The sequence below is a fragment of the Triturus cristatus genome, chromosome 9 (genome assembly GCF_964204655.1).
Source record: "Triturus cristatus chromosome 9, aTriCri1.1, whole genome shotgun sequence".
In the NCBI taxonomy this organism is placed as follows: domain Eukaryota; kingdom Metazoa; phylum Chordata; class Amphibia; order Caudata; family Salamandridae; genus Triturus; species Triturus cristatus.
The window spans coordinates 111,632,277-111,659,383 of record NC_140592.1 but is presented as its reverse complement, the minus strand read 5'-3'; the positions used below and the strand labels follow the sequence as shown (position 1 = coordinate 111,659,383).

Below are 27,107 nucleotides of genomic sequence, written 5' to 3'. Positions count from 1 at the left end.
AAAGTAAAACTGCTTTTGTTGTTGTGGAATTAATTTTTTTAGCTATGAGGAGGAATTCTATTTAATGTCTGACATAATACTTTACACAGGCAAATTTCGCAACAGATCGGTCTATTTAGAAGCCACTGACCTAAACATAATATAAAATAGGAGAAGTCTTGAAAGACAATACAGTATTGGTGGATACGCAGGTGCAAATTATAGTACTCAGCAACCTTGAGACTTAGGGCACTAACAATTTTGCCAGAATCACGATATCCAACCTGCAAATCTGTATACAGAACAAGGGTGCTTGAAGTCAGCAATTAATGTTCTCCTGGTTAGTGTCACAGCAACAGCACAGACACCAATTAGCCTTCTGAGTAGGTATGAAACTCCTGGAACAGCACAATGAGGTATCTAGGATTACTTGTATTGTAAGATAGCCTGAAGAGTATTCTCCAAAACGCATCCACCATAGTTGAACTGCCCACCCCACGCTTTCCCATTTATTTATTCCAGATGATAAGGGAGACACCACCTACTGTTATGACTCTCCTAGGTTTGCAAAGATATTTACATTTTTTAGTGTTTTTTATTTTTAAGAATCAACCATAAAATAGAAAATACATAACTACGATGGCATTGCAACAGAAGACCAAACTCTTGTAACGTAACAGGAGAAATATTGATAAAACACAATGTAATACTGGATTACAATATGTGAATCAAAGAATAGTCTAATGAATATCAAAATACAGAAAGGACAGAGGAGCAGAAAGAAAAAGGAACGAAAGCAGGAAAAATGGAATAAAGCCAATATAAAATAACACCTACGTCTTATAATTCAGATATTATTTTGAATTATGTAGTAGCAAAACCTCCGTTTTTATTTAATTTACTATATATATATATATATATATATATATATATATATATATATATATATACACACACACACACATTTTTTTTTTTAAATCATCCCAACCTACAGTTTTGTTTTCCCATGTGCCTGCCTAGACCAGTCACCTTTCCAACCTGAGCAATGCGATTGCAGTATGTTTTTTTCGGAAGCTGCGCCTGGCCCAGATTGCAATTTCCTGAAAAAGACGGCTACAACCCATGCGTTCATGGTGAGGTACTGGCAGAAGTAACTGGTGTAGGAAAGTGCCCCTTTTTCTAATGGTCACCTTCACTTTTTGCCACTGTTACTGATGTTTTTTGACTGATGTGCAGTGGGTCTCTGCTAACCAAGCCCCAGTGCCAGTGACCTTTCCCTAAAAACAAGGTAAAATGATCTAACAGTAACACCACTGCCATACACTTTGGCACCCCTTCAAGTCCTTACTAAGTGGTACCCCTGGTGCCTATGGCATGGTTACTAAATAGAGTCCCCAGGGGCTGCAGCATGTACATATCACTGGCCTACATTTTCTGCAATAAAAATGTAAGAAAAAAACAAGAAAGGAATGACGGCATAGTTTTTTAAATACATGCAAAGAACATCTATGCCAAATCGTGCTCTATGGGGCAAATATTTTGAGTTGTAGTGGGCCAGGATGGGAACCTTTCGATCTCCAGTGAATGAGGCGTGTGCAGCAGGATTCTAGATACCTGTGAAAGTAGCCGAATGATATTGTAATTTCAATTGAAATGTTTTTTTACACTTCACTCCAATGGCTGTCTAAAGTGGCACTTGAACTCAAATCGAGAATCCCCATTCCCAATTCATAAAAATCCACAGGCTTCTCACACTTGGTGCCTAAGGGTTTCAGGGATCTTCATGACATGCAGGGATACGAAACATGTAAAAAATTAAGAGGAAGATCTTGGAGTAAGAAACACATTTAGTTACAGAAACATTTCACAGATTTTCAAGGAGCTATAGTGTTACAGCTCTTATAATTACATGGGCCCGTTTAATTTAAGATAGATCCACTCATTATCAGAATAATTAATGTCACATTTCACTAACCTCGAAGGCTAAAAGAAGCAACATTAGCTGTAGTCCCCCATGTAAATCAACAAATGCACCACCCAAGACCTAGATGAAAACAAATGAGCGCAGCAAGCCTCCATAACTCTGCAAAGCTACAAGCAATCTTGCACGTCTCACAGATGCATATAGGATTAACATCCTCCATAAACTCGTACAAGGAGCTTACACTTTCGCCCACATCTTAGAGACGCTTACCCATCAGTCTGTGTTCTTATTTCCATCACTTTGAATCGCTGTCTTCCAACAGCTTTCACCTTGACCGTTTCAATGCCAAACTCTTGTTCTTCTCTGTAGGCATATATTTCTGCTGTTGTCCCAAACCGTGCATCTATTTCACGCCCATTGCTAAAGAGAAAGAGAGACATTTTCAGCATACATTGAAACAGCTGCACCAGAGGACTATCTCAGCGTTCTATGAAGCAGCAACGATATGGTACCCGAATACTAAAGCACTGGAAAAAGTGGGGTAGTGTATCACACAAATGTTTAAGACACACTCGTGGGAGCAATCGTAAGAAACAATCTTTAATTCTCTGGTATTAACTATATTGTAGATTCACGTGGCATCTGCTCTAAATATAGTACTGAACACTCAACAACCAAAACGAGTAGAGCACTGAGGAATAAACTCCCACTTTAGTGGCTGAAGTCAGACAAATCCAGCTGACTAGCAAGCCTGACTACCCTATACAGGGCGGTGCGGGAATACAAATGGATGACCCATCTCATTGTGGGTCTCAGAAAAAGGGAGACTTTCCTAGGATACTGCCATTGTACCCAATAGCTCTGTTGGTCGGACCCCATGAAAAGGAGGTATAATATGGTTATTTTCTGGTGACAAAAATAGTATGTTAGGGACCTCACTTTCATAAAGCTTTTACTTGAACTTCAAATCGTTATACATGGAACAGTCTTGTTTCTCAGAACGTATTGGGGAAGGAGACGTATATATGAATAAGACAGGGTTTATTTTAAGGGAAGGAAACAAGGTACGAAAATGACTATTTTAACAAGAAACAAGCTTGTTAAGGGGTGCGGAACAAGGGTTAGCAGACACGGTTTCATGAAGAAGGCTGACAAGCAGCCAGACTGGTGGGAAGAATGAAGTTGAGACAGTGAGAGAGAGAACATCATCACCTCCAATACCATATAGCCCTCAATGAGGGTGCCTGTCTGCCTACAACCCATTACCGTAACCTGTAGAGATACATCTCTTATAGAGGCATGCAGAAGCCTAGACAAGAGTTGGGCCATGACAAGGAAAGGGACACCAACAACGGAGGAAAGGCACTGATTCTCAAAATAGCAAGTGCCTTTTCTCTTCAAGTAACTGAAGACTAATGGGCGAATGTAAAGCTCTGACAACCAGCAGTCTCCAATGAACGTAAAACACAAAACTTAATATTTAAAATGTCAATAGAATTAAGGGAATCAACCCACTGTAAAATTTTCCCGGGGTCCTGTATATCAGCCTTACCAGTGTACCTTTCAAGTACATGTGTATTGCAGAAAGGCACGCTAAGTCCTCAATATTAAAAAAGCACGGGTAAAGCCTGTAGTTCTGGCTTTACTAAAATAGACTCCTGTAAACAAAATGTCTGCATCCCCGGTTTGTATGTATTACCATATTGAGGCCAGATCTATTGGCTTTGTTTTTGCTCATTTCTAACGGGAAACTGTAGAAATAAATGATGTCTCGTAAACAGCTCTTGTAGATGGTAGTTTATTCTGCAAATTAGATCTTAGTAAGTTCCAATGTAATTCTCAATATAAGCCCCACCAGGAGCAGCCACCTGGCTACTCAGCCCATCTTCTCCAACTCTCTCCCATCAGTACAAACATTCCTCACATTCCAAATGACATCATACTGTGGCAGGGAAGATGCATTAGTTAATCAAAGCAGATTACTACACAAACATTCTCCTTATTCACACCCAAATTCACCTGGCTCCACTCCTGTAAACATATCGAGAACACATTACATTGTACACTTACAGACTATGCGCATGGCAAGCACCAGTTAAGAACCCCAAACTATCATAGGCCTGAAGCCTCCCTACTAGGGCAATGCTAGGCTCAGCCATTGTAAAGACAGGATGAATGTCTTTCCGGTACAAAAGGGGGTGGTGATGGACGGAGCATCAGAACCAATCAAACACTCACACCCAGTCAACAGATCTGGGTTTGATCCATCACCGTTCTTTAGCCCACTCTGCCACTCCAGCCCGAACTGCCAAGCCATGCCTTCCCTGGACCGGAAACAAGCTTCCTAGGACCGGTTTCTGGCATTTCAGCCGTCTTCAGCCAGGCTTGCTTGAATCCAGTGGCAAAGTGAGCAAGTGGCTCACGTCTGAGCACATCTACAAAGGGCTTACAGTCTCCATTTTCAAGCTACAAGTGATTAAGGATTCAAGTTGTGCTTACTGCAATACACTGAATACAGAGCGGATAAATCACATGTACTATCATAGGCAGGGCTAGATGTTATGGGTAAAGGAGTAAGCATAGCTAGAGGTCGCAGAAGAGTAGGTTTCATGACTTCTAGGGTCCTCAGAACTGGCTTGCACACAGCTAAGGTGTCAACTACATGCTAACGTCCTACAGCAAGATCACTCCCTCAGCAGCTAATACCATGGCATCTTCTATGTTAAAACTACAGCTTGGAAACCTAGTTAATAAATGATTCGAGGAGGACCGCAACAAAAACGAAGAGGATTCAGAATCCAGAAAATGTCTTGGGAGCCTCTAAATCTTTTTACAAAACTAAAATCCATGAAGAAAAACGACAAGCTAGCCATCACAGCAGCCAAAGCCACATTCTTCAAGGATATCTGGGCACATCATCCAAACTGGCTGCATTTCTATTCCAATACATCCAATTCCATTGCCAAATTAGTACTCAGTCCTTCAACTAACAGATGTACCAAATTCCTCACATACTTTACTAAAAAAGGTTTTATCCATCAGAAACAACCACACACTTACCTAAAACCACAAATGCCCAGAGTCAATTAACCCCCTTAAGCTCAAGGGATCTCACTCTGATCAATAAGATGCTCAAGCCTGCCTGCTATTACTCATACCTATTACTGATGAACAATATCAAAGTAAACTTTCCTCTCTTTGCTGCAACCATTGAGCTCAGTCTAGGACGGTACGGGAATCTCCATTCCTCAGCATGCAAAAACATGGTCATTTGATGATATCTTCAACCTGCAATTTGTGCTGCTCAAACCCCAGGCCTTGATGACTGATAAATTACAGAAAGCCAACTCCAAAAAGACTGGGCTTATGTGTGTATCCTTAACACTTAAAAACAATTTTGATTCGGCACTTGGTGGACTGAAAGTTAACAACTTCTCATGAAATAGGGCTCGAAAGCAAGAACACATTCCGCCTGAAATTTTCAAGATTCAAAATGACACACACAGAGCACCAATTATTTTACATAGCAACCACATCAAGCTTGAATTCACTGCCGGAGGACCTAAAGGCAAAATCCGCTTTGCTGACTTTTTGCTGCAATCTGAAAACTCACCTCTACAATCTAAACCAAGCCGATTAGCTCTCTTCGCTCAATACGATCAATGCGCTCTTACTGTTCTTAGTTAAGCAATGCAGTATTTGTTACTAAAATCTATTATTCCTTGCTAAGTGTTGTTGCATTTGCTGTTGAAATTTAAAACATCCATATAATATTTAGAGCTAAAATGCTACATCAAACTGGACACGCTGACTCAAATCACATTATACAGCAATTTCATAAATATTGGGACACAAGCCCGATTATCCAGACCCTGGAAGATGGTGCCAGAAAAATAGACAAAGACACTATGAGGCGGACACTAAGTCACAGTGAACAGGAGTACTACAGAAGCACTCTTTCTGTGGAAGTACACATCTTTTGCCGAACCAAAAGCTGTACTCAGGTCAAGCAAAATCTCGGTAGAGTCACAGTGTACTCCTGAAAGTTCTTGTTTAGATTGATCACAAAGGATCAGGACAGCTGTGCTGTCAAGCCAGACCCAATGATTAAATCCCCCTCGTTCTATCCCCTCTTCAGTGACTGCTAGAGTCATGTTAAAGAACATGAACCAGGGGTGTGGAATTCCTATAGCCTGACACCCGGGACATATTGTTTGGGGTCAAGGGCAAAATGTTTTCATTTGTATTTTATCCTTCGGACAAGTAGGCCCAACCCACTACAGCACAAACCCTTTTGGCTGCCAGTTTAAAGTACCATGTTGCATCAGGAGAAGGCATTTCCTTCAGTTAAGGTAATATGTGTCCATGTGTTAATGCTGTTCAAACTAGTATTTATGGTTCGTTAACGCAAAGCCTTTATTATTAGGGCAAGTGCTCTAAGTAAATGTTGTAAGCTCAGACTGCACTACTGACAGTGGTTCCAGAATAAAAATGTATACACACGCTTTCAATGTTTAGCAATATGAGGCTATGTATAATACTCCCAGGATGCTCTCTGATTAGATGCAAATATTTGCCGAAGCTTAAAAGCAAGATTGATGATTCTTTACTTTCAAAATAAAATGTTTACAAAAAAATGCAAAAGCATTTAGCTAAACATTGTAACATTTTAGGTACCATTTCTTTGCAGCATCATTTAGTAAAATGTGATGATGTATGCTGGTATTTCACAAAAATATTCATAAGGGAAAATCAGTGCAACTATTTTTAAGATTATGGGAAACATAAAAATAAACAAGCATTAGTAAAGCCAGCAGGTCTGAAATTGTTGGTCCGCCTTTTGGTTTTGTTAATGCGGGACTTATGTTGGCATGGTTTTTGTGAAAATGTATTGGTGTAGGAGCTGCCGGGCCCTCACAATTATAACAAACATAGGCAAAAGCAAAAATAGTTTTGGTCTCAAAAAGCACACATTGCCACAGTAGTTCCTGGCACTGAACAAACCAACTGTGTCGATATGCTCCTTGTGAAAGAACAGAATGCTGTCACACACAGTGAAGCTAGCCGATGGAGAGAGAGAGAGAGAGAAAAAGAGAGAGACAGAATTTGAATAAACACAAAATGTCATGTTTAACGCCAGACCTAATTAGGGGCACAATTATTAAAGTCTCAAAAGTGCACCCATGTCCTTGCATTAAGTGCAAATATACGGCGTTCCTGAATTCACAAGACTTTTACAGAAGAGGGCCAATAAATAGTACTCCTAGAAAATATTAGTGAACTGTATATTAGCATGAGCAGATCTACAGGTGTAGATTAGCTCATGCGAAAATCTGAGTGTTTGCAAGTTCACTTTCCTTCCAACCACTTTTTTCCCTACCCTGGAAGAACGTCTGCCACTGTCAGAAGTAAATTTCCAACCTTTCTCAGTATGGGAAAAGATTAGATAAGAGTTGGTGCAAATCCTTAAAAAACATGCAAGTTAGTAGGCACAGACTCAAAGGGGCATTCCAACACTGGAACTGTTGCTTACCATTCCCTTCAGTATCAGCATGTAGATCTGCGGACACATGGCAACATAAGGGAATTGCTAATATTCAAACCCTACTAAGGAAGGAGCCCTTGCATAATCGGAGAGGCTATTTAAGAGCTCTTATATAATGAGATTGCTGCAATAATTTCTTGCCGCATTACATGGCACAAAAGGGGCAAGTGGATTTTGTTACAGGACTAGTAGATTTATGAAGCAACCTGTCCCTCGGACAAGTAGATCTTCTAATAAATTCCACACTCCTGATGAACTATCAAGGTTTATGATGTAATCCTCTTCTAAGACAACCCACTCCTAAGAATTCAAAGAAACTACTGCAGGGCAGCACATCAACACAAAGCTGGACAGAGTGCTGTTTGTGGAAGTCTTCCTCAATTACATGTTAAATCAAATTCACAGGGGCTCAGACGGGCCGTAACGTCAAACGGAGCAGCAATAGTGTGAATGCCCCTTTTAGCACATTGGACTGGATGTCCCCCACTCCTAAAGCCTATGTCATCACTCACTATCATAAAATGCACTCAGTGCTACAAAATGGGCAAGAGGTGAAACCCGGGGGCTACATAACATCCTAATGCAGTAGAATATATGCACATATTACACAGTTTATTTTAACCATATATCAATATCTCACTAACATTACCTTACAAGTATATAGTGACAATATGTATGAATCTGGATAAATGAGGCACAGCTTCCAGTGTATTCTGCCTTTTTGTTTACATGCACAAGGGTGAAAGAAGCACAGACAAGAGAAAATGTTTCCATAAATATGCAAATCTGAAATGCAAGCACAGCATCCTTTGAATGTCTTCACATACAGCAAAACTCTTCAGAGTTTTCAGCATCTATCCTCTTCTTACTAGCCCAAATCTTACAGCAGCATCTTCTGTATGTACCCCATATGAGTGCTCACACCAAGTAGCATTCAGTCATGCCACGTTGCTGTCCTTGCAGAAGCACTGCACTATATCTACAATGGTTACCTGTATGCAAGAACCGCGAATGTACGATCTCTCTGTATCAAATTGCGCACCATGCTGACCTCCTGCGGGCGAAAAAGCTGGAGCGGCAATGTCTGCCCAGGGATGAGCATCACCATGACGTGAGGGAGCACCGGAATAGTTTGGCAGCTGTCTTCATCATGCACTGTCCTGCCATGGAACTCCTCCATGTCAGATCCTAAATACTGAGGAAAAAATAGAATTACTAACAGCTGATGACGGGCTATAGATATCAGCGCTGCGAGCAACAATACTGAAAATAATTTATGGTGACAGCACTGAGGTACTATACGAACTCAAAGACCTTACTGGACAAACAGATTAGTGATCCTGACCTACTCCTACGAAGACACTAGAAGAAAAGGTTGAATGATAATAGAGCAAGTCATCAAGGGGCTACCCTACAGCCCTATGTTGTAAGTTACAATGCAGCACCTTGTCAGGGTACAAAGAGACCAAGACAGTGACCGAAGACCCCTCTCAGGATCTTACTAAGCTTGAGGGTCCCAAACATGTGCTACGGACGACACCAGCAGGAACATCAGCTCAAACTGTTAGCAAGTTGTTGAGTATGAAGCAACACACCGGTGATGTAAACTTAATATGTCACTTCTGAGGCAATGTATGACACCACACTCCTTATAAACTTGCTTGGGGCCAATGGTGCATACTCCTATAACCAAGGTGTCAAATTATGCTGTTTGAGGCCACAGCAAACTACTTGGAATTTACCATTTGAAACGCAATCCATAAACTTCTGCACATTCAACAAAAAAGATGTTTCTACCTGAATTGGATCAAAGTTATTTTTGATTTTATTTAAAAAAAAAATAAAAAAAATAAATACTAACTCTGCATGATGAATGTCATGCAGAACCAGGCAACCTACAGACATTATTAGCTACATGTCCTACTGTTAATTGGTGAATTAACACTAGAGAGATATCGAAATATTTCTCCAGGTGGAGTTATATGCCCAGCTAGACTCCAGATGTAATGGGTGCAAGGGGGGAAAGACCTATGTTTTGGACTTTCCTCTTTACTAGGAAAGAAATGAATGGCCTGGTTTATATTTTTTTTAAGTAATTACAATCAGGGTAGAAAGATGATTCATAGTTTGTTAATGAGAAGGCTCGTTAGTAAGGCTTCCAAACTAAAAATCTAAAACAACAGAATTGAGGAAACAATATCTAAATACATGCACACCAAGGTAAATGAACATGTATTTTTTCAAGTTAACTTTTCTTTAAATTATACTTTTATTTTTACCGGTATTTATTAAACAAAATGTTCTGGTCATCACTTACAATTAATCGTTGGTTGCAGCAGTATCACTTTTTAAAGTCGAATAAGTACATGGCATTTGATATTACATACAGCAGAGAAAAAAGACTCAATAGTCGTGTACACCAAGGCGATAATGGTTCGTCTAGGGAGGGAACAAGAGGGGGTTCACAGATATTGCCTCGATACACATTCCAATTATTCCAAACAGCCATCCATTTTCGGGGGCAGCCACGTGCAACATATACAGTCTTTTCCCTAATCATACTCCAGTCCATATCTGCCTTCCAGGCACTCAAGTGTTGGCGGCACAGCTGCTCCCCACAGACGGGCAATATTTTGTTTGGCCACCATTTGGCCAACAGTCACCCAAAGTTTGCCCTTGCTGTTAAGGTCCATGGGCTCCCACACATTTAGGAGGCACCTCTTGGCTTCGGGACGAATTTCCACTCCCCAGACTGCACTCATACATTCGTGTACCTTTTTCCAATAGTCTTGAATCATAGTACATTCCCAGATGATCTGCATAAAGGAACCCTCTAATCCACATTGTCTCTTGCACAGTCCTTCGTCAACCCTACCCATTAGTACCATCCTAGGACCGGAGATGTAGATTTGGTGTAAAATTTTTAATTGGACAAGCCGCAGTTTGGATGAGAGGACAGTGCTTCCTGCCATTCTTCATCGTCTAATTCAAGGCCGTCTCGCACCCATCGCTCCCTCAATGATACTAGGGGGTCTGTGGTGTTGTTAATGAGATTTTGTACGTGAGGCAGATGGCTTTGTCCGGCAAATACCCATCCAGCAATCTGTCCTCCAGAGGAGAGGATTTCGAGGGGAGGACCCGGTGGGGATGTTAGTTTGGAGGGAGTGTCGGACTTGTATGTTTCTAAAATATTCTGTGTCCGCTAGCTCGTGTGTCTGTTGGAGTGAGGCGAATGAGACCACCCCGTTCGCTCCCCAAAGATCTCCAATGCAGGAGAGCCCAATTAGGTCCCATTTATCAAAGCCTCTTGTCCTTCCAAGTGAGCCCAAGCGCTCGGAGTCCCACAGAGGAGTGGCTAGTGTGAGCTTTTTGGCACAGCCTAAGCTACGGTTGACCGTATGCCAGAGTTGGACTGAATGCTGTGTAGGTCCTGTTAGTTGGGCCTGGAATAGAGTGCCCTAGTGAAGCTGCCCCCTGAGAGTAGCCACTTGTCCATTCTGTAACCCGGGTCATCACCAGCGCGGTAAGTGCAGTGATTTACGGCTGCGAGGTGAGCCGCCCAGTAATATTTTTTGTCAGGGAGTCCTATGCCTCCATCATACCATCCGAGCGTGAGTTTGTGGAGCGCTATGCACGGACTACCATCCCATAATAGATCCCTTTGGTTGCTTTCGATGTCTTTAAGGAACTTGGGCGGAACAAGGTCTGGGAAGTTCTGGAGGGCATAGAGGAAACGCGGTAATGCCATCATTTTAAAGAGCGCTGCTCATCCCAGTAGTGACAGCGTCTTCCAGGTCGCGGTGTCTCGTTTGAACCTCTGTAGAGGGGGAAGAAGGTTACGCTCATAGCGGAGTTTAACATCGATAGTGATGAAAATACCCAGGTATTTAAATCCATCTGCAACTGTCAGGATGGGGCAGTCCCTTGGCGGGGGGGAAGGGGGGGGGCATGGGAGGGGAGGGATCCCCGTGCAGAATGTATAGCAGCGACTTGCTCCAATTAATTCTATAGCCAGAGTTTCTCCCAAAGTTGGTGAAGATATCCAGGACGACTTGCAGTGACTTCTGGGGAGAGGCAAGATACAAGAGGATGTCGTCTGCGTAGAGGGAGATTCGGTCCTCCCACCCCTCCGCCCACTTGAGTCCCCTGATGGAGGGGTCCTTTCGTATCCAGGTTGCTAATGGCTCGAGGGACAGGGCAAAGAGTAGGGGCGGGAGGGGACATCCTATCGAGTTCCCCTGCCAAGGGTGAACACCTCAGAAACCTTGTTGTTTTCTACAACTTAGGCCTATGGTTCAGCATAGAGAAGTCGCACCCATCCAATAAAATTGGGGCCTAAGACCAGCTTCTTGAGGACCGCCATTAGATACGCCCATTCGAGACTATCAAACGCCATGGTGGCATCTAGTGAGACTACTACTGCGTCTTCCTGAATGGTGGCTAGTCGCCCCAGCACTCCGTGTAGCCTTCGCAAATTGAGCGCGATGTTACGGTGTGGCATGAAGCCCGATTGGTCAGGGTGGACCAATTTGTCAATTACCTGTCTTAGTCGGTTCGCCAGCAGTTTGGCCAGGATTTTGGGTTCCGCATTTAACAGGGAGATGGGCCTATAGGAGCAGCATTCGTCCTTCGGCTTCCCTTCCTTATGTATGGTGACCAACGTGGCGAGACATTGATCACGTGGGAGTAGGCCATGATTTTTACTGTCCTCGAACATTTTCCTAAGGCACGGAGCCAGCTTGTCGGGTTTAAGCTTAGTTCAATGGACAGTCCGTTGGGGCTCAGGGCTTTCCCAGGCCAGACACTTCTTATTGCTGTTGCAATTTCGTCGTTTGTCAGTGCACTATCTAAAGATTGCCTGTCTGAGTCTGTAAGGGTAGGCATTGGGATATCTACGAGAAGTGCAGAGGAGTCTTCCTCCTTTAGTTCCGAACTGCTCTGATACACCTGTCTGAAGTGATTCACAAATTCAAGCACAATGTCGTGGGGTTCTGTCAATACGGCGCCAGCGCTACCCTTGAGCCCTGGTGCCAGTCCTTTCGCACTCTCTTTCTTGTCTAACCATGCGATCAGTTTGCCTGCTTTGTTTCCTTGGTCGTATAAGCGTCCATCCAGTCTCTTGCAAGAGTGTTGGCTGCATCAGTCGCTAACGCTTTATATTCCATCGTCTTTAGTTGCAGGTTATGAGGCGGCCTGGTCCTCCCCTTCCTTCGCCGCCTCCTCGAGGTGGTGGAGGTCATGCTCAATATGAGTCATTTTTGTCCTTTTCTTTGCGCGACCTGGCTATGGCCGAGAGCGCAGGGCCCCTAATGACGGTCTTAAAAGCTTCCCAGGGGTAGGGGAGTCAACTGTGCCTTCATTGTTCTGGAAGTAATGGTCAAGAGTTTGTATTAGTGTGGTTTTGAATTCGGGATTGTGGAGATACCACAGGTTAATGGGTGCCACACAACTGACCCTTTGGTCCCCAATTGTTAGGTGTACCTACAGTGGGGAGTGATCGTAGATGCCCCTTGCCAGTTGTCTGATTTCTTGTATGGTCGTGTTCTGTTGCGCAGGCATGAGGATATAATCAATTCTGGAGAAGGTGTGATGTTACCCAGAGTAGAACATGTATTGTTTGAGACCAGGGTGGCGCACCCGCCAGAGGTCCGAGTGGCCAAATGCCTCGAGGAAGTTAGAGAGCCAACTGCTCGCTGTGCCGATATCTCGCAGTGGACATCGGTCGAGATGGCCCGATACAACTGCGGTGAAGTCTCCACCCATCACAAGGTGTCCTTCTGGAAGGGAGAGTATGAAAGTCCCCAAGTCCTTGAAGGACTGGGTCTGGAGACCCAGTGGGATATAGACTGCTAGTAGTGTACTGGTGTGACCCTCCCATTGCCCCGAGACCGCCGTGTAACACCCCAGCGGGTCGGTCCAGGTGTATTTTATGCTGAACGGGAGTGTTTGAAGAGAATGCCCACAACCTCTAGAGTCGGAGGTGATGCCGGCGTGTGCCACCAGTTTGTACCCCCATCTATTTAACGCCTTACAGGTATTGCCAATTAGGTGCATTTCCTGAAGTAGTGCGACATCTGGAGCACAATACTTCGTTTTACCTTGCCTCCTAACCCGTTAACGTTCCAACTAAGGAGCCTAAGACTCTTATCCCATTGTGGACTCATTTTTACAGATAAAGTTCCTGCCGTGCTGTCTAAACATGCAATGCAACCAGAATAGATAAGTTTTGTTTGAGCGTGACCAGTAACTACCCCTCCCACAACCCACCTCCCAAAATCCCTGAAAACTCCTTACGATACATTTTAACATAACACTCCCATGAGACCAACCCCCCCTCCCTGCTAGCCTGCTGCGTAGGTTTAAAACTACCCACATCCCCAACTAGCAGAGTGCCTATCGCCCAATGAACAGATCAACGATTTTGGGGGAGTATAGGCTAGCGCCGACTCTGGCCGCTTGGGGCCCACCCCTAACCATCACAGGAGAGTGCCATTGTGAGGATCCATTAGTCCCGCAGGGCCAGTCCCTAATAGCGTATCCCTACTCCCATCCCATCCCGTCCCGTCCCATTAAGCATCATACGTTACAGTTTGCTGAGGCAGCTCCGCAAGTCCAACACCATAGGAATATCCATTCATTCTCTGCTGGCCTCCAGTGTCGCCGGGCTAATAGATCTTGCCCTACAGGATCGCTGACTTCGCCTGTCTGATTCCGACCTGCCAACTGCGGAACCCGGCGAGTGGGCATGGGTGTCTCTCCAGCTGTCTCCCAGGGTCGCTTCTGGCTTCCGCGTAGTCGCCTTGTTCAACCATGCCTGCATCTCCGACGGAGTCGGAAAAACCCCCACAATTTCCAGTCTGCGATCAGTTGGAGCTTTGCAAGGAAGAACATCATGTACTTGATGCCTCTGTCTCGTAGTGCCCTCTTGATCCCATCAATGGAACGCTGCTCTTGCTGAACTTTAAGAGTGAAATCCGGGAAGAAGCGCACCATGGTGTTCTCATAGCGGCGGTCCCTGGCAGGCGGGCAGCTTGCAGAATTGCGTTGCGGTCCCTGTAGTTGAGTATTTTTGCGATGATGGTCCTGGGAGCAGACCCAGGCTTCAGTCGCGGGATCGGTGCCCGATGCGCCCTCTCGACAGTGAAAAGAGATGAGCCGTTTCGGTTTGAGGTGGTTGAGGATTAAGTCTTCAAGGAAGAGATCTACGCTCGGCCCTTCCGAGCCCTCCAGGACCCCCACCACTCTGATATTGTTGTGGCGGGCCCACCTTTCCTGGTCCTCGAGTTTAAGGGCCATCTGGCGGTGTTGGTGTACCAGTTGTTGGACCTGCGTCTCCAGTTTTTTAGTGGAGGTTTGCAGCTCCGTGACAGTCGCCTCTGTCACCTTAACTCTGTCCGTCGTTTTATTCATGTCAGCTCTCAACAGGTTCATTTCGATGGAGACCTTGTCAATTTTGGTTTCAAGCGTTGCACTCAGCACCTGGATGGCCGCCATTATTGAGCTGAGGGACGGTTCGTCGTCGCCGGACTGCCCACTCTGGGTCCCGTCGCCCGATGGCGCCTGCTTCGGTACTGCGTATTTATCGAGCTTGTTTGTCTGCTGCGCTGCGCCACCCTTGGGCTTCATTGTAGGGGCGTGTGTGTCGACAACCTCAGATCGCTAGGGTGGCCCCCGTTTCTTTGGGTCACCCCAACACAGGCCCCAGGTGTGGTCAGCTCCGCTGAGTGTCAGCAATGTCGTCGTTACTAGAGCTTCTGTCTTGGCAGGCGGCGGGCATCACTTCACTGCACCAGCGGATCCCTGCACTTATCAGATGTAGCCCCACCTCAGCAATGTTGTCTGTGGGCACAGGGTCGTCGTGTTGAGGGGGATCCCTCCGAGTCTCACCAGGGCGCCACTGTGCATGCAATCTTCGGCGGTGACCACCACGGCCAGCCGATCACATGTTGGGCCCCCACCCAGTGCCTCCTAATCCAGGCCTCCAGAGCAGGTATAGCAGGCCTTGGGGCCTTTTGTGCACGTGTTTAGTCAGGTCGTAGGGAGCGCGTGCGTGCTCCAAAATGAAAGCCTCGCACGGTCGATTTGCTGGTCAAAAGTCACCTGGTAGAGGGCGCCTGGGCTCAGCGTCCTTCACCTTCAACCGCTGTTCACTCCCAGTGTCTTCGGTGGAGCTGTATTACCCATGGGGCCGGTCGCGCATATGTCTCAGCAGGCAACCCAGGATGTGTATCTGGGGGAGGGGGAAATGAGGTGGGGTCCCTCTTCCCCAATCTCCAACTCCGAGCACAGTCGGGCTGTGCAGAATGTAAAGCGCGGTATAGTCTGGGTAGTTTTGGTCCCCTTCAGGCCATGGCAGCTAGCAGGCAGATATTCGGGGAGGCAGAGGCAGCAGGCTCCCGCCCCCCACCGCAACCGCTGATATTCGGGCAAAACCTTGTGTTGTGGTTTTACTTATATTTTCTACACTTTCCTTCCATACCCATGTGTCCTGCCTTTATTTCTTCTTACCTTTGTTGCTGGGCTGCATCCCTGCATTCCATGTGATAGCATGGTAACAGAATGCTTTAGTTTCTCTGAAGCTGCATCCTGGGCAGTTGGAGATTGGCTGCTGCCTGGGCTTGTGGTCCTGGATATGTACTCTTGAATAAATCCTCTTCCAGTGTGCCCCTTTGGATTTCTTTACACTGGCGACGAGTTGTACCTGCGAGGGGACAGGATTTGATGACCACCAGTCTCCCCTGCGAACCCACTGCAGCATTACATTATTTTGATTTGAAGATACAAGACTCCAGTACCATTTTATTTGGAGTGACTCATATCCCGAGTTAACTCCATGTTCCTGAAGTAGTTCTTACGTTAAAGACTGCCAGCGCTATCTTTTCAAATGAACTGGAATTCACAGGTTTTGAACTTGACTAAACCGCCACGTGGACTCTTCACTAATTGTGTTAAATTGAGACTATTTTCAAGTTTATTGTTGGGAAGGCGTTTGGTTTGTGGCCATTTTCTTCATGTATTTTGCTCACCGCTGCTATGTTTTACTTCGCGAGTGATATCGTTACTAACCAACATTGGCAGCATTTGAACTACTCTTGCGCACTGTAAGGCTCCTTACCTCACTGCTTCCATCAAAGGAATCCGATTCTTCGTGGGAGTCTGTGCGATGACGTTCATGTTCTGATCTTCTTCGTGCTGCATTGCATCTACGTGTGTCATTCACCGACGTGATGCGGATGACGCTGTGCAGCATCTGCGTGCCATGAGCCATCCAGAGTGACGCGGACCACGTGCCGCCATCTTTAATTTTACAATTTTGATTTGCCAATCACGTATTTGCCAACCACGTTTGATTGTGCGTTTACAGCTACACCCCAAAAGTGAGACTTTGTTTACTTTGTGCATCAGTGATGTGCACACTGTTCTTTTATACAGTTGTGCATGCATAGTTCTGGAATAGTTCTTCGAGGCAGCGTGTCAGTGATGCGTACACTTATGGTGGAGAGAGGGCGTTTCCGTGGATACGCACCATCATATCTTGGTGTTTATTTCTACAGTAATCGGTTTTAGTGCACATCGCCGATGCGCACGGCTGCGCATTCAACTCTTAGAAAAAGAAGAAAAAAAAAAAAAAGGTACTTTGGGATATCGATCAATATTCCGTTTTAGTGCACAGTTTTCAAACCAGGCGCTCACTTATAGTTATGAAACAATTCTTTTATGCAGTATGTCAGTGGTGCGCTCATTACCCAGTCTATTTTCTCACGTTATCTCTATTTTAATAGGCTTATTTACAATTTCAAGTACTGTTACAAATTGTCATCAGTGAACTATATGATGTTAGTTCAAGGATCGTGTATTTCGCATTTGTTTACAGTTGCTCACTCTTTTCTTGATATTTTATTCAGGATGGCTTCTTCCAGCAGGGCTCAACCACCAGAATTACTCTCGGATGTAGGTGATCCCATCGTACCTTGGAAAAGATGGATGGAATCCTCTATTTGACTCATATCTGTTAGCGAATGTGGGGGGGGGGGGGGGGGGGGGGAGGGGGGGCGTGGGAGACATTTTCAGCTTTGAGAAAACAAGCCACACTATTGCATAATTTGAGGGTTGAAGGGAGACAGGTTTATGACAATTTGGATGAAATTGTCCTGGGGCGTGGTGAGGGTGAGCCTGAAAATCTCTATGATATGTCTGTTATGATGCTTGAAAAACATTTTGGTTCAAAAATTAATGTGGCATTAGAGCACCACAAGTTATTTTCCAGGATCCAGGGAAAGCAAGAAGAAATTAGCAGCTATGTAGCTACCTTGAAAACGTTAGCTCGTACCTGTGAGTTTGAACAACTTACTGATTCTCTTATTAGGGATCAAATTGTTAGGTGCACAAATGACTCAAAGGTTCAACAGAAGCTTCTTGCTAAAAACCCTGATCTCAAAGATACGCTATCTATTGTGGAGAGCATGGAAAATACTAACATGTGGGTACGTGAGATGAAGGTAGAGAAAACTGGTGATGTTGCTGTAGACGATAGAGCTATTCATGAGATTAAGAGAGATGAATTCAAGAAAAACGATTCCAAGGGGGCATCCAAGGTGAGTCAAAGTGAGAGAGATAAGAAATCTTCTGATTCAGAGCAAACCGTATCCAAATACAAGTCTTCTGATTCTGAACAGTTTTGGTCCAGAAACAACAGGAATGGTTTTGAAAGTGGGAGTGAATGGTTTTAAATGTGGGAGTGAGAGTCATTCACCTAACAGTCCCAGTTGTTTTGCAAGATCTGTGGTCTGCAATAAGTGTGGGAGGAAGGGTCATTACACACGTGTGTGTCATAGTGGTAGGAATCAAACTGTACGATATGTTGAACAAGAGAAAAAGTTTATTTACAGTGTAAGAGGACGGTGTTGTCGATGGTGATACACTTGACATACCTGAGTGAGGTGTTCATTGGTGGAGAATGATTTTCTGTTTTGGCTGACTCACGGTCACCTTACACTATGGTGGGTGATGCCAACTGGGATGCTGTTTTTGGTCTTGGAAAAGTTGAGCTGTTTCCGCCAGACATCAACCCAGTAGGTTATGGTGGGGTCAAAATTGATGTTTTGTGATTTAAAAAAATCCAGTTCAAGGACAGAGACGGTTGGGAAAGTGTATGTAGCGAAAAGAGGAGATCATCTTCTTGGGTGGAGACACCAGAGGGGATATGGGGATCAAATTAGATCCCAATTCACCTGAACAAGTGCTACTTTTGTCCTCTGGTTCGTTATCTGATGATGTGTGTTCACAATTTACTAAGGTTTTTAGTGATGAGCTGGGTTTACTCAAAAAATTTGAACATAAAATTGTTTTAAAACAAAATACTCACCCATTTGTCAGTAAAGTTAGGAAAGATCCACACATTGATGGAACCCCTGTGGTCAAGAGCTCAAGAGACATATCTGCTGGGGTCATTGAAGAAATTGAATGCTCGGAATGGTTGGCCCCCATTGTTTTGGCACCTAAAGATGGTGGCAAGGGGATTCGCATGTGTGTGGACTTGTGTGGTCTTAATAGACATATTTGGGTTGACAGGCAACCTTCATCAAATATCTCTCAAACTCTTGCTCTAATCAAAGATGCCAAGTGCTTTAGTGTGATGGATTGGTCATCTGCTTACCATCAGGTTCTACTGCATCCGGACTCCAAGCATCTGACATCATTTGTGACACCTCTGGGGGCTTTTAGATTCATTCGAATGCCCTTTAGCCTGGCATCTGCTGCGGCTTGCTTCCAGAGGGTCATGAATAAAGTTCTAGAAGGTTTACCCAAGGTCCTCATTTTCCAGGATGACATTCTGGTTTATGGGAAGGACCAACAAGATCATGATAAAGTGTTGTGCAAAGTTTTACAACGACTACAAGATGCTGGTCTAGTTATCAAAAAGGAAGAGTGTAAATTTTGTGTGGCATCTGTGAACTATTTAGGACATACTATTTCTGCTGAAGGGATTAGTCCTAAACTAGACATAGCTGAAAGTATTGTGAAAGCTCCTGTACCTGCTAACAAAGACCAAGTTCGATCATTTTTAGGATTAGCAGAATTTTGCTCTAAATTTGTTCCTAATTTTGCTTGTGTTTCTTCTCCCCTCAGGTTACTACCCAAAAAAAGGTGTACAATTTGCATGGGCTGATGAATGTCCCTCTGCTTTTAACTCTATCAAGAATGTAATCAGTCGCATGCCCACGTTGGGGCATTTTGATGCTTGTAAGAAAACAATGTTCTCCACTGATGCCAGCATGCTCGGTCTGGGAGCAGTCTTATGACAGGTTGTGGATGGTGAGTCCAGAATTGTTGCTTTCGCCTCTCCCTCACTCAGGGGAGCTGAAGAGCACTACTTGGTGATTGAACGTGAGGCGTTGGCGGTTTTCTGGGCTATTCACCACTTCAGATTTTACCTTTGGGGTTTACCTGTGGTTGTTAGGACTGATCATCGTCCTTTATGCCAAATTTTTACATGCAGAGAGGTTGACAATGTTTCTCCTGGAATTAAACGTTGGATGGAGGGGTTGTCAGAATTTAATTTTGTGGTCGAGTATGTCCCTGGATCGATGAATGTCATTGCGGATTGTCTTTCAAGGTTACCTCTAGATCAATCTGGTGTGGAAGTGGAAAATTCTCTGGTTGGATGGGTACACGAGTCTGCTGTTGACTCCGATGAATGGTCTTTAGATTATCGTGGTGACAGTGAATTGGAAATTTTCAGTTTAAGGGTGGCCAGCAGACAAGGATCTAACTGAACATTTGAAATGTTTTATTAATGTCAAGGATGAGTTATGTGTTTTTGATGAGAAACTGTTGAGGGGTAATCGAGTGATACCTCTTCTTGATCTTAGGTGCAAGCTCATTCATTTAGCCCATGAGGGACATTTAGGAAGGAATTTGACAAAGGCCAGGGTTCGCGAGTGGTACTGGTGGCCAACGATGGATAGAAAGATTGAGGAAGTTGTCAAAGATTGTTGGGGATGTGCTAACAGTAATAAGAGTAAGAAAACTTGGACTGCACCACTTTCACCTGTAGAAGTTCCTATTGAACCTTGGTCCAAGTGGGTTTGGACATGGCTGGACCTTTTGAATTATTTGCTTATGACGAACGTTATGTGTTGTTGTTAGTGGATTACACTGCCAAGTGGGTAGTAACAAAATGTGTGTCTGTTGTGAACACCAGAACTGTTATAGAATTTCTTTCTGAGGAATTCTCAAGAGAAGGAATACCTAAGTATCTCATTACTGATAACGGTGTTAAGTTTGTCTCACACGAGATGAACAGATTTCTTAAAGAATTATCCATCACTCATTTTAAGACGGCTTTGTATTCGCCACAAGCCAATGGCTTGGCTGAAAGTATTAACAAGTTGGTCAAGTCTTGTGCTCAAAGGGCTTTACAAACCAGGTCTTCACTCAAGAAAATGCTTAGGGAAACATGGTGGGCTCTTCGTAATACTCCAAAATGTTTGACGTCGGTTTCTCCTTTTTCAATTTTGAGAGGCAGGAAACCACATGACAAGTTGAGCCCTGCAAGGTTAAAGTTGGATGTGAATGATGTGCGAATGGATGAGCAGGTTGTTTCGAGACGGAGACTTCACCAAGGTAAATACAAAAGCAGGTTTGACTTGAAAAATTCTTCTCTCCTCAAACACTGGAGTGTTGGGGATGAAGTGTTGATCAGGAAACCTGGTCTCTTAAAGAAGGGTTGTTGACGGTTTATGGGACCCTTCATCATTAAAAAAATTAGGAAGAATGTTGTTGTTTTGGATTCTGGTGAAGTGTGGAGCATGTCTTGGCTAGTTAAATGGGGACCTGGTTCTAATGCTCATGGGAGTGAACGAGGTTGTGTTTCTTCCAGGGAGCCTAGATGTTCTGGACCGTGTGACAACTCTGGGACTGCAGGTTATGGTGGTGTTCCTGTCATACCTGATCAGGGTAGTTACCGGAGATTGAGGTTCAGACCGTCCTGGCATAAGGATTATAAAACGTTTTAGACAGTTACATTACAGTATTGTATTTTCTTTTAATGTTTTTATGCAACTCTTGATATGGTTTGGGGAGGGAGATGTGTTGTGGTTTTACTTATATTCTCTACACTTTCCTTCCATACCCATGTGTCCTGCCTTTATTTCTTCTTACCTTTGTTGCTGGGCTGCATCCCTGCATTCCCTGCATCCCTGGTGGAGTGGGTTAGAGGAAGGGAGGTCCCGCTGGTCCGTACCTGTGAGGGCCCACAGTAGCGCCGGTTCCACGAAGGGGCGGATTTACAGCTTGCTCCCGATCTCCACGAGGGGCCTCCACTAGTAATCCTCGCCCCGACTCGGAGTCCGAAGACGGAGCGATATCTGTCCGTTTGATGGGATTTTCACAGCAGGCGGGCTGGTTGATGTTCCGACAGCGCTGCGGGCGTTCCGGGATCACCAATTTTTGTCGGATTTTGAGGTTTTGGGGCTCGGCCCTGGCGGAGTTCTTCCTTTAGGTGGCCATCTTTGCCAGCGCCAAGCCACGCCCCCCCTTAAATTATACTCTTAATGCTTTAAAAACTTTCCTTCACAGCCAAGACCAATCCAAGTTTATGATACAATGGTAGGAAAGAAACAGTTTACTCCAGAAGGCTCTTTATACAGAGTATAGTGATACAATCTAAGGGAAATGTTACCACGCTGCCCACGGTTAGGACATGGAACCCTCACCCACCATGGTGGCACTCTTCATAATAGCGCTCCATTCTATAGCCTGGGTCAAAGAACATCCCAGGATGTGCTAAATCTATTATGGGAGCACGAATTGTGTTGGATTGTCAAAGGTGTGATTCCTATTACCTAAAACACATTTCTTAAAATTATCTAATGAAACCGTGCGTATTTTATTTTAGTCGTCACTGTTAAGGGTAAAAGCAGATTTTAATGGTTAAGAATCATAATAATTACTGTATCAGATTAGAGTCAACATGTTCCATCTAAAAATGAAGCCCACAAGGTGTCAATGGCCCTTATCAAGACCTAGGATCCATACTACTCTCCCTGTTCTACATAGTTACAAAAAGAGATAAGGAAAGAGAAGAGCAATCTAAATTATACTTGCGCTTATCATAGTTTTCATTAATGTGATATCTGTATATTAATAATCACAATTTGTTTGTGAATACTGCTTGCTACAAAGATGTTTGCCATTTTGCATGTCTGTAAATAAAATATAATTCAACGGTGAACATTTTCTAACTCAGAAAGATCATGGGTTAAGTAATGACTGAAGTGATTTCATCATGTTACCTACAGGTGAGAGCCAGGATCAGGAGAGTGCTTATCTCAGTCAGCGACAGAACAAGGAGTTGTAATGAAAAACTTTGAGTGGCAATTTCATGGCTGTCAATTTACCCAGAATAAATAAATGTAAACATTATAATGTGCATCATTGCCTCATACAGCACTCAAACCCCTCGCAACTCCAGGTTGCCTTTAGTCTGACATGCAGCAACATCTACGGTCTTTCCAGTATTGTGCCCCATAAAGGCATACATAATTGCATCCTTCAACTTCTATCACTGTATTGGACCAGTGTGCAGTTTTCTTTCAGGTTGCAGACAACACTAAATAGTGCAAAACAGGAAGCAAAAATAGCACGGCTTGTACAGAAACCAGAAACACGTACTGTGTGCGAAGTTGGCAGACTTGTATCAAAGTTGATAATGTTGGGCTTTTCGGCATCCTTGTTGTCGTGATCTTCCACTTCCATCTCATTCTCCTCGTCTTCATCACTCTCTGCTAACGACAGAAAAACAGGTTTTTAGACGCAGTAGATAATAAAACAGGTGGACCAGCTGCACCTAGAGACGACTGACTGATCAAACTCATGGCTCATGTCGAAGCATGTCACTAGTGATACTTCCTGATGGCACCTAACAACTGAAAAGGAAAGAGGGGGGAAAAGGGAAATTATTTTGATATTACTCAAGTAACTGGCAGATTGGATAGCATTGATGAGTTGCTGGCCTTGTAGAGGCCACCTCTAGATGCTCCAGCCCAACAGCCTGCGCCTTCTATGCCTCCCTCAGAGCCGGTCAAAGGTGGGAAAGGAATGTCTTAGGACGTCTTGCATGGTCCTAAGGCTTACTTTCAGCGAGTCCAAAAATGGGCTAGAAAGAGGCAGCAAGAAAAAAAGGCTACAATAAAACAGTCTGTTGCTATTCCCGGTAACTCCTCAGATGTGTTCCAAGAGCACGCAGCCACTGCTAGCAGCCCCTCAAAGGATCCCATTGTACCGAGAATTATTTCGCCTAATCTCTCTGAAGGCGTAATTGTGCTTTTGAAAATGATCTTGGTGTCCTTGCAGGTCGCCACAACTTCCAATGCGGCTTCAATCTCCAATGTTAGTTAATTTTCACAGGACTTTAGTCAACAAAATAATTCCGTTGCCACGGTTAATTTATCTTCTCTGAACCCGAAATGACCAAAATAATGTATTGGGTAATTTGAAAGCAGAAAACAAAAGTAAGGAGAAGACTCAAACTGCAGTAACCTTAGCCTCCGTACTCTCACACTGACATGAGCCAGCGATCCACTTATCTCAGGAGGCAAAGAAGAAGATATGCAAGGGTGCTTTAGTGAAGATTTTTCACCTAATCATTGATAATGTTTTGACCATCTATCGCGGTTATATTAGTTTAGTCACCTCATCTAGGTGCCCAAATTGCTTAATCTCTAAACAAAGGTTTTATGCTCAGAGTTTGGGTGCAACTACAGGAAGGAATATGATAGTACCTTCCATTGGAATAAAGCGTCTAACCCTATTATCTACAAAAAGGCAGATGTCGATGCCAGAGTCTAAGGCATGACACTTAAAAAGGGGAGACGGCTTGGGGCATTCTTGACCATTCCTATCAGAAGCCTGAAACAGAAAGGGACGAAGGGAGAAGGAGACACTTGGGCCTACAAAAAACACAAACCTACAAACGAGCGGCAAGCACTTGCAAGTTCAAGCATAGCGGTTCTTTCTCTGGGCAACAACCTCACCCTAAAGTCAAGTGTTTCAAGAAGTTCAACGTAAAACATTGCCAAATTGAGACACTATCCCAACTCGGTATTAAAGCTACTTCCCTGGTTACTTTTGGATGTCATACCACTCTTGCTAAAACCTTTCTCAAGTGCATCTCAGCAACTGCATTTATTTTTCGTTATGGGTTTAGAATGTATGCTTCTGGTGTCGTGGGTGATGACGAACACATAAAATAGCAGTCTGTGGTAGCCAACAAGGAGATAACCCAAGAACGTCATTTAGGTGTCGCCAAAGGTTGGAGCTGCGACACCTGGCATTGCCTTTCTGACTCTTAGAACATGGGGTGACAAAAATCAGTGTGAAAAAAATAACGTCAACAGTGTCTTATTGAACTCAGTTTACTTTATACAGCTTACCCAGGGAGTAGAACTTGAAATTCAGGTTCTATAAACATAGAAAAATTCAGCAGTGCAACGGACATTCCTGTGATTAAACAAACACACATTTTTTTAAAACGTTGTTGCTAACTATGTTTATTATTGTAATTATAGGAGTCTCAATAAATCATTTCTCTCTGTGCTTTGAAAGAGTGATTGTGCCTTACAAACTAACAGATATCAAAATAAATCAATAATAAGGAATAATTTAAGCAATTAGCACAGTTCATACCACATTTATAGCGGTCCTAAATCATAACAAGCATTGGCATAGCCAATAGGTCTTGCCTTTGGGACCTTATAAGTGTTTAGCCATGCAGCACATTATCCTGAGTGCTGTGCCGCCAGGGATTGAACAGCTATACAATTACTACAGACTGGGTTATGCAGCCTGATTTAAGAATGCATGCTTGCCTCAGGAAACATTTATGGGCACATTCCACAGCTTTTTAATGCACAGACAGAAAGACAAGTGTCTTGATGCAAGTCAACAGCACTATAACATTTCAGCACCATGTAAAGGAGGTTCTCATTGTCTAAAGTGCCTATTGCAGCTAACTATGAAGGAAGATTTACTATTATGAGGGGTCTCTGAAAACTTGAAGTGCTCCGGATCCCGACTCTTAAATGCCAAGAACCAGTAATTAAAATAGAATCCTCAACATCTTACTCGTGATTTTACCCAAAACAAGGATCTTGTGACGAAGTAAAAGATTTTATATGGTCTGTCTTGTGCCCTCACCCCTGGTACAGACAATGCTGCTTGCCATGGAAGTTTGTTACCATCACAAACAAAGTGAACATCACCTAACAGATACATCAGCCAAAGCAAGCTACTTACCAATATCCTATAAGCACTAGAAAAGCCAATAGATCTGGTATAAGCCTGCCATCCTTTCGCCTTTGTTAATGCTTAATTTGCTGTATTTTTTCTAAAACCTTATTGTTGAGGAGCTGTCCTGATCAATACAAAAAAATAACACTAGCTAATAAATATTTTCTTGCTCTCAAAGAGCACACATTGCCAATAACTAGTTCTTGGTGCGGAAAGGACAGATGGGTGGGTCAGTGTGCTCCTTGCAAAATAGTAGAATGCCGTCCCTTACAATTAAATTAGTCTATGGCTGAAGTGGGATGAGCCAGTGCATCAGGTTGTGAACTGTAACTGTATTTATATAGCCCTTACAGTAATGGGTAAAAGAAAAATGTGAACAACAACAAATCAGTGGATGAAAAGGGCCAAATGAAAGCCCTTACAGGTATACATAATTTTATTATTTTCAAAAGGTCCTGGATAACATTGCAAAAAGGGGGAAGTGTCACAGCAACCCAGTGTGTATATGATTACACCCACTCCTAGATAGCGATCTAAAGCATTTACAGGAATCACTGACACCAGGATAAGACAAATCTTGTTCAGTCATGTAAAGTCACCTCTTAACCAAAACTCAGAACAGCGCCTTTCAGGAAAAGATGCTGCCGAGCCCACAAGCGCCTCTCTGCTAGAAGAACAAGTCTCACTCACAAAAACACATTAAGACATTCAAGACTGTTAAAAAGGCGTCTGTTGTGTGTAACCCATCAGTTTAGTATTTGTGTAAAGCACTGGCCAGATTTTGAGTCCGGATCCAATGGTTTGTAGAAGAGGTAGGGAGTGATCCAGTTTGCCACGTGCTAAGCTGCAGATCGCTGCTTCAGACCTTGAGCCGTGTCATACAAGTCCCATACACACATGTACATCCAGTGAATGTTGCTACCTAAAGCGCAAAGCACAAGTTATCACAGTTAAGGCCAAAGACTATAAGAGAATGCCTTTGAAAGTGTGCGCACCTAAATTATATCTATCATTTTCTAAAGAGAGAAGTGACAATACTGAGCAATGGTGGAATAATATGTGTTGTTCCTTTATGTTTCCACAGTTATGGCCGATAGAAACAGGTCATCACTTCGTGCTAAGGAAGAACCAACAGAAAATGACCCGTAGCACCTATAAAACTAATCATACTATGTTATCCTATACACCGATCTACAGAGTCTCTACATGGTCCGTGAAGCCGCCGGGCTGCGGTCTTTGTATTAGCCAGTGCTATGTTTAATACGACAGTCAGCACGGAGATACAGAGGACGCTGGGTGAGACGGTCTCGCTCAAACAGTTGCTTTGAAGTCCCCGCTGCAGCAAGATCAGCTAAATAAATGGAGTTT

At 43.8% G+C, this 27,107-nt stretch overlaps 1 protein-coding gene across 2 annotated transcripts in view; it reads right to left on the bottom strand.

The window, feature by feature from the left end:
* The window catches only part of CRBN (cereblon), a 115,848-nt gene that overhangs the window by 62,330 nt on the left and 26,411 nt on the right, over nt 1-27,107 (bottom strand). Inside the window, exons 2-4 of one of the 2 annotated variants that reach the window (XM_085624515.1) lie at nt 23,124-23,236; nt 8,441-8,643; nt 2,174-2,323 (exon numbers count right to left, since the gene is read on the bottom strand). In XM_085624515.1, the coding sequence (XP_085480641.1) occupies nt 2,174-2,323; nt 8,441-8,643; nt 23,124-23,236 (466 nt within the window). The remainder of the gene's footprint in view (nt 1-2,173; nt 2,324-8,440; nt 8,644-23,123; nt 23,237-27,107) is intronic. The other variant, XM_085624516.1, reaches the window with a different exon arrangement.